Source organism: Leopardus geoffroyi, chromosome B4 (genome assembly GCF_018350155.1).
Source record: "Leopardus geoffroyi isolate Oge1 chromosome B4, O.geoffroyi_Oge1_pat1.0, whole genome shotgun sequence".
In the NCBI taxonomy this organism is placed as follows: Eukaryota; Metazoa; Chordata; class Mammalia; order Carnivora; family Felidae; genus Leopardus; species Leopardus geoffroyi.
In genome coordinates, this window is record NC_059341.1 from 104,792,788 (window position 1) to 104,808,029 (window position 15,242).

The 15,242-nt window shown below is 37.1% G+C and overlaps 1 protein-coding gene across 1 annotated transcript in view; it reads left to right on the forward strand.

Annotated features, from left to right (window-relative positions):
- The window catches only part of ACSS3 (acyl-CoA synthetase short chain family member 3), a 157,858-nt gene that overhangs the window by 39,710 nt on the left and 102,906 nt on the right, over window positions 1-15,242 (forward strand). Inside the window, exons 3-4 of the mRNA XM_045464363.1 lie at window positions 9,757-9,945; window positions 14,143-14,277. Of these exons, the coding sequence (XP_045320319.1) occupies window positions 9,757-9,945; window positions 14,143-14,277 (324 nt within the window). The remainder of the gene's footprint in view (window positions 1-9,756; window positions 9,946-14,142; window positions 14,278-15,242) is intronic.

Consider the following 15,242-nt stretch of genomic DNA (forward strand, 5'->3'; position numbering starts at 1 on the left):
GGGAAGGAAGGGGAAGGGGTTTTTGTTCTGTTCACCGAATAGTGCCTGGTACATAGCAAACGTGTTCAATGATGAAGGAATGAATGAAACTGTATTTGAAATTTTTAAATGACTCTAACTTCCTTTATTGTGGGAACTTCTTATCTTTGAATTGGATCAGTAATATAACTTGAACTTCTTTCTAGGCAAATTCTGACCTCTTACTATCTCTGAAGAATTGTAGCCTATTTACATTTGGCTTGGAAGTTCAAGATGAATATTTCCTCTTTGAATTTTCCACACTTACACCCAGATCTGCATTCCAGGAGAAATGTATATGCTTATTGTGTCCTTCTCTTGGTAGCTCTTTTCATTTCTTTACAAAGTTTTTAAATGTTTATTTACATTTGAAAGAGAGAGAGAGAGAGAGAGACCATGCACGAGTGGGGGAGGGGCAGAGGGAGAGGGAGACACAGAATCGCGAAGCAGGCTCCAGGCTCCGAGCTATCAGCACAGAGCTGGGTGCAGGACTGGAACTCACAGACCAGGAGATCATGACCTGAGCTGAAGTCGGACGCTTAACTGACTGCACCACCCAGGCGCCCCTAGCTCTTTTCAAGTTAGTGGTTATATTAAACCTCAGCAAAGTAAAGGGGTGTGTATGAGAGTTTTTGTTTGTATTTGGCTGTATATGTTATATACCGTATTCATCATTTTAAGAAATTCCTACTTTAATTTTTTTGAGTTTGTTTTCTCTATCTCTAATTTCATTTTGAAGTACCTCTGAGTTTGCTTTATTTTTTTATTTTCATTTTTGGTATTCAGACAATTGTGAATTTTTATTTATTTGCTAAATAAAAATGTGACCACTAGAAATTTTCATGAATGTATATATATACAGGGAGAATTGAGGAAGCCCAGAGTGTGCCAAATTTTCTTGATTTAATTCAAACTGAAAGTGTCTATGATCTCCACTGAAGGCAATTGTTTGAAATATGATTACAGTGGTGGTTGTAATTATGAAGTTTGAGTAATTTGGAGGAGAAAATTACTCTGAAATCAACGGTCATGTCCCATGAGAAGTCCTTTCTCCAGCTCTGCCCTTTAAGGTGCTCTTTTCAAAGTGTGATTTCCATCTTTTCAGAAGTATGTCAGGGCATGATAATCTGATATTTCTTTGTCACATCATCATAATTTTCTTTCTTTTTTTTTTATTTAAAAATTTTTTTTAATGTTTTATTCATTTTTGAGACAGAGAGAGACAGAGCATGAACGGGGGAGGGGCAGAGAGAGAGGGAGACACAGAATTGGAAGCAGGCTCCAGGCTCTGAGCCATCAGCCCAGAGCCTGACGCGGGGCTCGAACTCACGGACCGCGAGATCGTGACCTGGCTGAAGTCGGACGCTTAACCGACTGCGCCACCCAGGCGCCCCTCATCATCATTTTCTTAAGCAAGAACTGAAAATGCAAAAACGCGGCCGAACCTGCAGAAATTCAGCCCTGCCGGCGCTTGCCTTGTTGAGGGGAAAGAATGCAACAGGGCACATGCGCAGTTTCCGTTCTTTAAGCTTCTTAAATAAGCAATAAGAACTTCAGTTGTACTGCAGTCGGCTCTGCTAAAAAGTACGTCTCTGTAAGGTGAATTACCTTTTCCGTGCTTGATGCTGGAATCATCATTCCGTGAATGATGCTGGTTTGAGGTTGAACTTCATTCACAGTGTTTTATGTAGGTTTTTTCCTCGCATGCCACTTTGTCAACTTTTAATGAAATGTAATATACATTCAGATGAGTACACAGAACCGTGTTGGATTTTTCACAAACAGCACACACCCACATAACCGGATCAGGAGACAGAAGATCTCCACCCCCAGAAGCACGTACCATGCCTCATGTTAGTCATTTCTCATTCAGCCTTTATGGGATTATCATGCAGACGTTGATACACCATCCATGATGACATTTACTTGCTTTTGAACTTTGTATAAATTGAATAATAGGATGCACTCATTTGTGTCTGGCTTTTTTTACTCAACTTTTTGTTCATGAGATTCTTTCGTGTAATAGTTTTCCAGACTGGTTGTACCCATTTACCATTCCCCCTTGCAGTGTGTGAGAATGCTAGTTGTCAATAGTTGGCATTGAGAATCCCAAGTCTTTTTTTTTTCTTTTTTTAATTCTTTTAACGTTTATCCATTTTTGAGAGAGAGAGAGAGAGAGAGAGCGAGTGAGCAGGGGAGGGGGAGAAAGAGGTGGGGAGACACCGAATCCAGAACAGGCTCCAGGCTCTGACCTGTTAGCACAGAGCCTGACGCAGGGCTTACACCCACATACTGCGAGATCATGACCTGAGCTGAAGTCAGACACCTAACCAATTGAGCCACCCAGGCGCCCCCCCCCCCCCCAAGTCTTTTTTAATCTGGGCCTTTCGGGTGAACGTGTGGTGGTATCACATTGTGCTTTTAATTTGCTTTTCCCTAATGCCTGCTGAAACTGAGCTCCTTCACCCGTGCTTATTGGCCATTTGTTTCACCTTTCTGGAGTGCTCATTTGGATCTTTTGCCCATTCATTCTCCTATTGGATTGTTGTTACCTTGTTAGCAAGTTGCAGGAACTTTCTCACAATTTAAAGCGAACATCTTTTCAATATCTGAAAACCTCAAGAAAAAAATGATGAAGATCCTTAAGCACAAGTGTTGATGAGTTAAGTGCCTTTCAGAATCTAAAGCTAAGAAAATATTCTCCCCTGTTTTAAAAATCGTTAATGATAAAGTCTACACTGTGCTATTTTGACTGGTCATTCTTTGCAAGGATATTTAGAAGTGAATGCCTTCCGATAGAATACCTTAAAACAGAAAGCGTTATTTCCACTGTTTAAGACTGTAAATGATCTATTGAATATGATATTATGTTAAATGAATGTTAAAGAGTTCTAGTTATGTTGATTTTTGAGTGGTCTGGTTGTCTTATTTTCCCATAAGCCTTAATTTTTGTGAGCTATTTTGGGGGCACCTGGGTGGCTCAGTCGGCTAAGCATCTGACTTCTACTCAGATCATGATCTCGTGGTTTGTGAGTTCGAGCCCTGTGTCAGGTTCTGGGCTGACAGCTCAGAGCCTGGAGCCTGCTTCAGATTTTGTGTCTCCCTCTCTTTCTGCCCCTCCCTCACTCACACCCTATCTTTCTCTCTCTCTCAAAAATAAATAAACATTAAAAAATTTAAAAACAATTGTGAGCTATTTTGTATAATGCAATGTTGTAAAATATGTTTTAGTAGACGCTTGTATTTCATGTGAAGTTGTACATGAGTAGGCACCAACTACTGATTTACATTTTTATCACAATTGTAGCTAAAAGTTTGTTTTGAATAACTTCTCAACTTAATAAAATTTGTTAGATTAGATTCTAAGAATACTACATGTAAATAAAATAAATATTATACCAATTTGATAGACAATATAGGAATTAATTAAATGAGAAAACAACATTTTAGTATCTCCTAGCTTCCTTTTTCCATGTTTAGAGTCATGTATTCAAAATACAAATGTCTAAATGAAATTTTTACATCAACCAAAATAACAATGCAACCATTCCCTTTGAATTTTCTCAGCAGACTTTTTGAGATTGTTTGAAGTGTAACCTCACTTCTTTTCACTTCCCTCTACAACAGAAACTATTTCACCATGATTTGAAGTCCAGAACACTTTATTTGTACCTTTCTCCATGTATGGGTTTATTTTTGCTTTTTACATTACTTATTAGTATATCTACTTATTAGCGTATTTCTTGGCCAAAGTAATACCCCTTGAAGATAGAGTTAATATTTTATTTATGTATTTGTTTTTAGACCAACACAATGTCTAATACAGACCTCATAGCATACTCTCATATTATATAGAAAGAATAGTAACTCATCCATTAAAAAGTAAAGAAAAATGTAATCCTTGTCTGAGAGAAATAATTATTTCCAAAAATATCACTTGTCTCCTCCACATTGTGAGTTTCTTTTTACACTGGGAAATTTTTATTTTTTAATATGGTGAGAAATTTCCTTGTTTTAGTGCATTGCCTGACTGTGAAGGTTTATATCATGCCTCAGCTAAAACTCTGCTTATAACATTTACCTTACTTGGCTTTCTTGCAAGCCTGAAATTCTGGTTCATGGCTTTTATTCTTACATTTGCTTAACTGATTATTTTTATCATTCATTGATAGATTCTTAATAGATGATTTGTATTATCTTCAGAGTGGCTAAACTCTGACTTTTAGAAAGTCAACTTAACAAAATCAGTAGACTGTTTTGAATTCATTTTTCTGGACTGGGATAATGATGGAGTCAATTTACTTATTAAAACATACTTTTAGGGCATCTGATCTATATGGCACTACTGTGGGCATCATAGACTGCAGTAGTGAATATTATAATCTTTTCCCATAGGGAAGTTGCATTCTAATTAGGGAGCTACATTATGAATAAAAAGATAATACACCATAAATGAAAAATTATACAATATAAGTAACGAAAAATATGCTACAGAGTGACTTGGGCTGCCATTTTAATTTTTTTTTTTTTAACGTTTATTTATTTTTGAGACAGAGAGAGACAGAGCATGAACAGGGGAGGGGCAGAGAGAGAGGGAGACACAGAATCTGAAACAGGCTCCAGGCTCTGAGCTGTCAGCACAGAGCCCGACGCGGGGCTCGAACTCACGGACTGTTATTGGGCTGCCATTTTAGATGTATGTCAGAGAAAATTACTTGTCATCGAGGAGATGACCCAGTGACACAAACCCAAATGCAGGCTGGGAGACAACCATGTTCTCATTTGTGTGAAAATCAGGTGAAACAGAGGCCCCAGAACAAGAACAGACTTGGACCACCATGGGGCGCCCGGAGGCCCGCCATGAGAAGAGAGTGGAAGAAGGTGAGGTTGTGGGAGCCTCCGGGAGTCAGATTCCATAGGACCTTGCACACCATTATAAAGACTGTATTTTATTCTAAGTATGATGGAAAGCTCCATCACTTTGATTTCTCCAAAGAGGAAGCTGTGGTGGGCAAGATTGGAAGTCAAGAGATGACAAATGGTCCAAGAGAGAAATAAATATGTCCCCTTTAGCTTAAAATCTCCTTAACGATAGGAACAGTTGCTTGCATGGGCAATTGAAGGATACCACCACTTTGTGCCTTGTGGAAACTATTCCATATGCATATCTTTATTTAGGATCTCTGGCTATACCTACTAGGCTTGAAACAAGTCTGATTCGAACTTTTATAGAGCAGCCACTTGTAAATTCCCTGCTTGCTCCCCATTTTTCAGGGTGGTTTCATATAGCATACTAAGGGAAGGTTTCTGAATATTTTTCAAGTAGAATCCTCGGAAAAGAAGACTGTTTTCTCAGATACTATAATTGGTTTTTCAATTAGTTATATTTTCTGTGATTGATTAGACCAGGGTTTGCAGGGTGACATCACTGCAGCTTGAAAATAGGCTTCCTCGTGTCTTCTCTTTCATATAATTTTCTTTGACATGGCCCTGAAATTTCCCATAATTATTATCTTTTTGCTATAATTTGGACACCAGCTCTATCTTTCTCATACAAACATTATTTTCTTTAGATGGACACACTTGCTGCTTGTGAAGCAAGTGCTAATTTGCTCTATAGAACATAGTGTTTGGTCAGTTTCACCTAATGTTTATATTTGTGTCCTGGGCATTTGATCATGAAACTATACTAACCCACAGACTGCTTGTGAATGAAGATTTTGCGGAATGAATACATAAAAAATCTATAAAATTCTTTTTTATTATTTATATGAGCATGTTTTCATTTTATAATTTTTAAATTTAAAGTTTTTACTTGTGTCAAAATAAGCACGTGTTACATATAAACCAAATACATGTGTATACTATTTTATATAACATAAATATCTGTTACTGTATTTTCTTATGTTGGTATTACTATTTATTCATATTATTTTTCCCTGGACTCTGAATTGCTTTGCTTTAAGGACTATGTCTTCCTCTTTTGCATCTGACTTGCAAACTTGACTTTAGTATACATAGCTGATACTGTATAAATTGAATCACTAACAGGGCACTCATATGTTAGAATGGTTTTAAATTAGTACCAAAATAATGATTAATTCATATAGTCTCTAGTGGGAAGAAACAAATAATGTTGTATCTAAATGAATATGTGTATTCATTTTGTTTCTTCAGGCTTCCTTCACAGCTCAGTTAATCATCATGCTAGCGGAGAGGCATGGCCTGACCATGATCGCATAGCATAGGTCCTGCCCTTAACTCAGACTAAAAACCAAATTTGGTGGTGTGTGAGTGATAAAATGATTAAATTGTTTACAAATTAAAATACACCTTTAAGGTGCAAAAATGAATATGGATTGGGTGAATTACACATGATTTAACTTTCCTTTAACTATAGTTGAGAAACTATAAATTATACAAGATATATGTTAAATATTTTCTCTTTGGATAGCAATAGAAATTATAAATTTACATTCAGATATCTATGGTAGGATAAGACTATAACATTAAACAAAAAGAATATAGAATTTCTTTCTCTTTGATAATTTTATATCTGATGGTCAATAAAAGCAAGGCGAGCCCTGAAATAGCAATCATCACATCTCCCTTTGTGTTGAAACTTCGTAGCACTTTGAGTGATTATGAACTTTCAGGTGACTGGGATTTCTAGATTTTTCCTCTGTTTGCTGCTGCTCACCCTTCTTTTCAAAATTATTGTATTGTGTCTGAAGTAAGACCTAAGTATTCTGTTCTAGGTCTCCCATATTAACTAATTCTAGATTTAATATTAGTAAGAAATACTTTTTAATGAAATATTATCACATATTCTCATATTAAACCAATGTCCATTCTTGCAGTGAGTTAATATTTTGTTTTCCATATGCATATTTATTAGAAATCTCACCAGAAATGAATGTTTTCCCCTGTTTTCATTCGTATATATAAATATATATGTAAAATTTCATATATGTATATCATTTATATCGATATAATTTCATACATGCATATCATTTACATAATTTACAATGTAAACTTTTGCTGGAGCGGCATTTAGCCCTGGAAACTACTGAAAAATAGATTTTCTCTGTTGATCACATATAGCTTTTTTTCTCTAGAGCAAGTCTGGTGTGGTTAGCACAGTATCAAAACATTGAATGGCTGGCTACAGGAAGCCAGTTTAAGAAGGCCAGATGGGCGCCATCTAGTGGTTGTACACACCTGCTGCAGCCTAATTTACTGAAGGTTGTCTTCATTCAGGGAAGTGGTTCACAATTCAGATGCTGGAGCCAAGTAGATAACATAAGTGGGAGAAGTGGGTGGGAAAAAAATTCATTATCAGTATATATCACACCTTTATGGCTATAGAACTATGGTTTAAGCATATGATATAAATTAAACAAGATGTAGAAGAATACATTTTAAACTCAGGATGGAAAGAAAAATTAATTCTCTGTCAATAATGCCCCCAGGAATGGTGAGCTCAACCTAGTAGCTGATCATCAGGTTCAGTTGATAGTTGTTATTCAAGAACACAGGCTCGGTGTTGCTAGACTTGACAGTTTTTCAGGAGAACCTGGAAAACTGGATTTGTATATGAAACATTCTAATTTAATATGTCGGCTCATTTTTTTGAAGCTGTGACATGACTCCAACTTAAATACTTCTTGGGGTCGCATCGAGTCATTTTGAGATCTTTTTTTCAAAAACTTTTCTGAATTCATTTATTTCATTTCTTTCAAAGGACAGAAAAGTTTTGGGGGACATCTTTCAGCAACATTGAGAAGTGAGACTAGAATATAAAGTTACTGAATAACTACTAGATTGGGTGTTGGTTGAAGGTTATTTTTATTCAACAATAGGCACTGTTCAAGATGCTGAAGTTATAGCTGTAAATAGGACAGACTTCTCATTGGTCTCTCCTAGTGCTGTAGCTTAAATGGGATATCCAGTAATGTGATCACAGAGCATGGTACTTTTCTGCATGGATTGCACACTGAGGATTTGGATAGAACCTTCCAGTGTTTATTTTGGTCTTTAGCTCCAGAAAGAATTAAAGTTCATGATTATATCACTTTGGTGTATCTTTCTCATAACTTGATGCTGGGCAGCTTTGAGTTCTTAAAAAATAGCACTAAATTATACCATGCAAATAGGAGAGCATAAAACACTAAGATAGCTGTTTGTTACTTTCTGTCTTTCACCAGAGCCCTTAATTTTGACCACATCTTTCCCCCTCTGCACAGAGGAAGGGAATAAAGAGAAAAAGGAAGAATTATCAGGATCCCAAATCCTTTCAAATTGTTGAAAAAGTAGGAAAGGCAGAATAAAATGAAAGGATCCATATAAATAGCCCTGTGGCCCAATTCCTTGTCTCAGGTCTCCTCTGTTCATTATCTTGAGCAGCCACATCCAAAGGCAAGCCAAAGTCCTTCCAGTTGCCCACTGGACCCCTACAGTCCTTTCGTTAGCTCTCTGACCTGATCTACGACCACTTTCTCACTTGTTCTTTCTGTTCCAGCTCCCTAGTCTCCTTACTTTTCCTCCGTCACATCACAAATGATCTCCCTTACACCTCTGTGCTGGTGTTCTCTTTGTCTGAAATAGTATACTCCACTCATTCTTAACTTTTACATTCCTTGCTAAAGTGCTACTTTCTGAATGAGGTCTACCCTCACCTTCCCACTGAGAATTACATTTTCTGTATTCTCAATCCCTCCATTTTGTCCTGCCCTCCCCCCCACAACAGTACTGACTACCTTTTCACATAATAGATCACTTACTAATTATGTTTATTGTATTTCTTCTGCTAAACCATAAGAGATCTTTGTCCTGTTTTGTTTACTGGTGTCTCAGAAAATAATGTCTGCCATATACAGGTGCTCAATATACATTTTTTAAGTGAAAGAATGTTGAACTTCTTTTTCATAGGTCTGGGTGTATTTTTCATAACCTGTTTTAATTTCCAAAACACATGTTAAAAGTTAAACAAAGTTTGTATGTTTGGTCTCAATGTACAGGGCAGTCACTTTGTATAGATAATTAGTATAAAAAACTTTAAAGAAAAAATAATTGGCTCGAAGCAATAGAAAGGGCAAAGAATATAAGGTCAAAATATTTGTGATGGTATCCTGGCTGTATTTACTACCTCTCGGATTCTGAGTTAGCTGTTTATTATATCTGAGTCTCAGCTACCTTATATTTAAAATAAGAATAATAATAACAGAATCTATCTTACTTACCTTATAAGTAGATGATATGTTTTCTTTCCTAACATGTTCTTGTCTCTTTTAATAGTTAACCCAATGTATGTCTAAATTTGCCATTATTTTACTTTTCTGTTCACTTGACAGATTTGCCCTTTAGAATAAAAGCTCCATGGGGATATATCTGTGTGTTTGTTTTTCATCATTATGTTCCCAACTCTAAACACAGTGTCTGGTACATCATAGTTGCTCAGTAAATATGTTGCTGAATTAATAATTAAGCAAATTTAGGCCATAGAGTTCATGTGGCATAATAATAATAAGTTGGTTCATAGTCAATTATTGTCATACTGTTTGTTATTACTGTTATTACTCTCACTATCTAAGCTCACATCATCATCAAATATGTGTTACTCAGGCTTCTTTAATCCACTACCAAGAGGATGATCAACTTCTTGTGTTACTGTCTTAACTTAGAAGTCTAGTGAAATAACACAGAAAACACTTTGCTGATGTAATGATTTTGTTGTAGGTCTCTAAGCTGGCTGGTGTTTTGGTCAAGCATGGTGTCAAAAAAGGTGACACTGTGGTTATCTACATGCCCATGATACCGCAGGCGATGTATACCATGCTGGCATGTGCAAGAATAGGAGCCATCCACAGTCTCATATTTGGGGGATTTGCATCCAAAGAACTAAGTAGTCGTATTGACCATGCAAAGGTAAGTGCTTTATTTGGAGAAATCAAGTAGTAGCTACGTGTAGTACAGCCATAGTTATCTGTGAAGGAACCATCTGAAGTGCTCTGTACTTACTAGATTCCCCTTTCCAATGAGATGCTTAAAGTTTATATATGTATATACATACACACACACACACACACACACACACACATATACACACACAGTGAAATGCAAACCTATATATATAGGGGCCCCTAGGTTTGCATTTCACTGTGTGTGTATATATACATACATATATATACAAGTATATATGTACATACACACACACACACCAAATTTTATTTTGGGGTCAGTTTTTTTTTTTTTCAACGTTTATTTATTTTTGGGACAGAGAGAGACAGAGCATGAACGGGGGAGGGGCAGAGAGAGAGGGAGACACAGAATCGGAAACAGGCTCCAGGCTCTGAGCCATCAGCCCAGAGCCTGACGCGGGGCTCGAACTCACAGACCGCGAGATCGTGACCTGGCTGAAGTCGGACGCTTAACCGACTGCGCCACCCAGGCGCCCCTTGGGGTCAGTTTTATGTGAAAAACGTCTTGCTAGATGCTGTGAAGGATGTAAAATAGGTTAGGTATATACTTTTCAAGTTAGCTTGCCATGTATTTGGGTATATAAGACATACAGGGAAAATAACTAATAACCAATTTATTCACTTACCATATATTTATTAACTTCCCACAATATGCCAGGTACTGTCCTTAAATCCGGATAATGAGTGATACTTATCAAATGGATGGAACGCATATTAAAGTTTTATAATTTACACACGTCCAGGAATGGTGGTATACCACCACACAGTGGTTAAGAGGGGTGCCAGTAGGGGTGGAGTTACACCTTCAAATGGGGGTACTAGGATAACAAGCTTGATTAGGCTGTTGTGAAATGATGACTGAGATATTACATTGAAAGCATTTAATACAGTACCTGGTATATAGTACTCATTTAAAAAAAGGTTAGCTATTGTCCCTCTATGAGTCAGAAAACTTTGTTCTGGCAAGTTACCAGATAGTAAATGTTTTAGGCACTGTGGTTTACACGTGGCTGCAGCAAGTACTCAGCTGTGGTGTTGTAGAACACAAGCAACCTTAGACACTACATAAGCAGAGGGCATGACAGTGTCCCAGTGAAGATTTGCAGAAACATGCTGTGGGCAGAGTTCGGCTCTCAACTGTCATTCGTAGACCCCTGACTTAGAGGAGGGAGTGATTTCTTTTAGTTGGGGTGGCTGAAGAAGACTTCCTAGAGGTGAGATTTGGGTTAGATCTTGGCCAAGATTCAGCTAGTTGAAGAGAATGATGTCAGGGGATCCAAAAGAAGAAAAAAAGACTATGAGTCCAGCATTCGAGAGGAAAGGGTAAAATTCATTTGGAGGACAGTGAAGAGACTGAGGAGCCCAGAGAGGGAGAGATGGTGAGCTTGCAAAGTCAGTTTTTGTCTGAACTGGGTGCTGTAGATCTTGACCTGTCAACGTTTTTGAGCAGGTGGGTGTCTTGTTGTAGGCAATGCTAAGAGGAGGAAGGTCTTGCAAATAACGTGAATGGGGGAGAGGGGAGGGTGGAAGAAGACATTTTGGTACGTGATCTGTTTGTGAAGTGATGGGTAATGTGCAGCAGAGTAATAGCAGTGGGAAGATTAAGGAAGGAAGGTCGTTATGGGAGTAAGAGATGGTTGGCTTTCAGAGTTCCATAAATCCGAGATGAGACATTCCTAACAAGGGAACTAATATCTGATATTAGTGCGAGATAGACAGCGAGGGTTTGCATATCTGACTTCATCTTGTAATAGATCAGTTATTAGAACTAGGAAGCTGGCTTGTGGACTAACCAGATAGATTTTTTCCCCTCTCTTTTTTAAACTTGTCGAGTTAGTGCTTATGAAGGTAAATATAGGGGGAAATATCAGTCAGTCACTGACCTGGAACCCAGTGGGCATTTGGGGGCTTCTCCAACAAAGCTGTAGACTCCAGTTTTTTAACTAAAGAAATCCTTAACACCATTTGGATAAAAGAATGAGATATATTATTTCCTTTTTAAAAAATTTATATGATGTGGGGAAATTTAGATACATAAAAATAAGGATTTATAAAATGTTTACTATATCACTTGCTAAGTTTTCATTACACACACACACACACACACACACACACACACACACACACACAACCTTGCTAAGCAGCTTAGGCAATGAGTGTATATTCCTATGGCCAAGACCTTTGAGCAGGTCAAATTAAAGCTGAGAAGATAGAGATATATATCTGAGATATTTGGATAGAATTACTCAGGAATGATTGAAATCAGGAATGATTTTGACGTCAGGATTTTCAAATAAACTGGCTCAAGAAAAAGCTTTATGTTACAGGCTGACGATGGGAAGAATGTACAGTACCCTGACAAGTCAGTCTAGACTAAATAGAGCCTCCAATAAAAGGCCGTTAATAGAAATGTAGAAAGGATTCTTTTTCAAGATGAAGGTTCTAATTTTGAGTTTATTAAATTATTCAAGTTTTGATATATTCTCTATATATTTTTAATTTGATATGGAACTTACTTTCATTTATTCTGAATTCTAATCTTAGGAAATATTGCCTGGAGTTATTTTTGTGAGTATTACAGATAGTAAAATGTGAATTCTATTCAAATGCTGGATCTTTAAAAATATAATAAAAGGAAACAAGACTTATTTTTGTTTTCTTTCCTTTGTGTGTGTGTCTTTTAAAAGGTAGCTTGATATAGTGGGAAGAGACAGGTTCTGTAATCAGACAAAAACTGGCCCTCTTTCTGATTCCACTACTTGTAACCTGGGGCAAGCTATGTAACTGCACTGAGCCTCAGCTCCATGAATATTAAATGATATTCAAAAAGCAGACAGTAATGATATATGCATATACTTGGTATAATATAAACCTTCCCTAGATGAAATGTATTGTAACTAGAAATCAGAATTCAGGAATAGATGCACTGTCTTGGATTGATTATCTGTCTCTTGAATAATTTATTAGCTGCCTCCTTTGCTTTGGATTTCTTGGTGAAGAAACAGTGTACTTAAAAGAATAAAGACATGTTTATTTCTGCAAATTAATTAGAATTTTGGTTCAGTTCCAAAAACATTTGAGAGCTTACTGTATGGCAAGCAAGCATTGTACCAGGCATAGAAGACAAAGAGATAAATGGGATCCAGATTTGGCCTCAGAGAGCCTCCTGTGCAGTGTGTGGCTGAGGGAACATTTGACTATAGTAGGGCATCTGAGGCCTGCCCAGAATGGAGATTAACCCTAACTTCTTAAGCTTCCAGGGACTCCTTTTGGCTACTTCTCTGTATATCTTGAAGGAGACTAGAAAGTTGTCAGGTAAAGAGAAGTTACCAAGTGTATCTTAAGGAGCAGATTCAGGCTTGTGGGGCTTGAAGCTTAAATCATTTGGGGGCCCTTTTAAGAAAAATACAAGAAAATTACAAATATAGTATTTGGCAATGAGAAAAGAATCACGAAAGAAAAATCAGAGATTCGAGCCCTTTTTTCTGTGGTCACATTTGAGGAGAGATGCTGACATTTAAAAATGTAGTAATGCTTCCTGATAGCAATTGGCTGGCTCTCCCCACCTGAGAAATACTACAAGGTCACAATAACCAGCAGGCACAAAGGTCTCAGTAAGTGAGGGGCCCCTAGGTTTGCATTTCACTGGTTCAGGGCAAGTCTATCTGGTTTCATGAATTCTTTGGATAGTATTATTTATTTAAAAAAATTTTTAATGTTTATTTTTGAGGGTTGGGGGGAGAGGGGCAGAAGAGAAGGGGACAGAAGATCCCAAGCGGGCTCTGCGCTGATAGCCTGATGTGGGGCTTCAACTCATGACCCTGAGATCATGACCTGAGCCAAAGTCAGAGGCTTAACTAGGTGAACCACCAGGTGCCCCTGGGAAGTATTTTTTAATAGCTCATACTAGCCCAAAGCCTCACTGAACTTGTAGTTTCAAACAGGTTAGATCTGTGTGGAATTCGTTAGGTCTACAACATTTACAAATGAATTTTTTGTTTTCAAGCCATTTATTCAATAGAGAACAGAATCATTAAAACATTTCTTTAGAAATGTCAAATTGCCAATCTGCACCTGAAATATTGGGATTACCTTAATTGGTGTTGTTAAACTTTCTCAATTACTGTCATTTTTTCCATTGTAGCCCAAGGTGGTTGTTACAGCATCCTTTGGGATTGAACCCGGACGAAGAGTAGAATACATACCACTTCTGGAAGAAGCACTGAGACTAGGACAACACAAACCAGATCATGTTCTCATTTATAATCGTCCAAATATGGTAATCTGAATATTGAATTTGGTTCTTGCATATGGTGATGCACTAAGGATTATTCTAGTGTTGACCTTATGAAATACTTGATTTATAGACCATTCAATATACTTCCTGAATGTCACAATTTTGGCAAAAAAAAAATAAAAACTGAAAAAGGTATGAATGATGTTTTCTGTCTTTATGGAAAAAAACTAGCTTAGGAACGCCTGGGTGGCTCAGCCAATTGGGCATTCGAGTTCAGCTCAGATCTCGCGGGTCCTGTGTTCAAGCCCCACGTTGGACTCTGTGCTGACAGCTCAGAGCCTGGAACTTGCTTCAGATTCTGTGTCTCTCTCTCTCTCTGCCCCTCCCCTGCTTGTACTGTCTCTTTCTCTGTTGCTCAAAAATAAATAAACATTAAAAAAATTTTAAAAACTGGATTAAGACAATAAGGTTGAAATACATATAGTAATAATATGTCATGTTGATGAATTGGATTCTCTGCAGAATCTATTGTGGTGCCATATATTAATTTAAATTATAACAATAATGATAATTTTAACAAACACTGGCCGCTTACCATATGATTTTTGATATTCTGGTAATGAATGGTTTTTAAAAAATCTTTCTGACAACTTTGTGAGCCAGGTGATAGCATTATTCCTATTTTATGGAAGAGGAATTCAGTGAACAGAGATAAAATAACTTGCCCAGCTGGTGTCAGAGTCATGATTGAACACATGCATTCTGACTATGTGCTTGATCCCCCAGCTATCCTGCCTTGTGGAGAGGTATGATTATTTGTATATAAAATTTGTCTTTCAATAACTTTCGAGAAGGCATTTAGTCTAGAAATAAAAACTATGTTGAAGAAAACAAAATATGAATATTCTAAGCACATAAATTATTCTGTGATCCATGAAGGAAGAAAAAGCAGTATAATACAGAAAATGAATATATTTTACAGTGCTTTTCCTAGTAAATTTGATCTA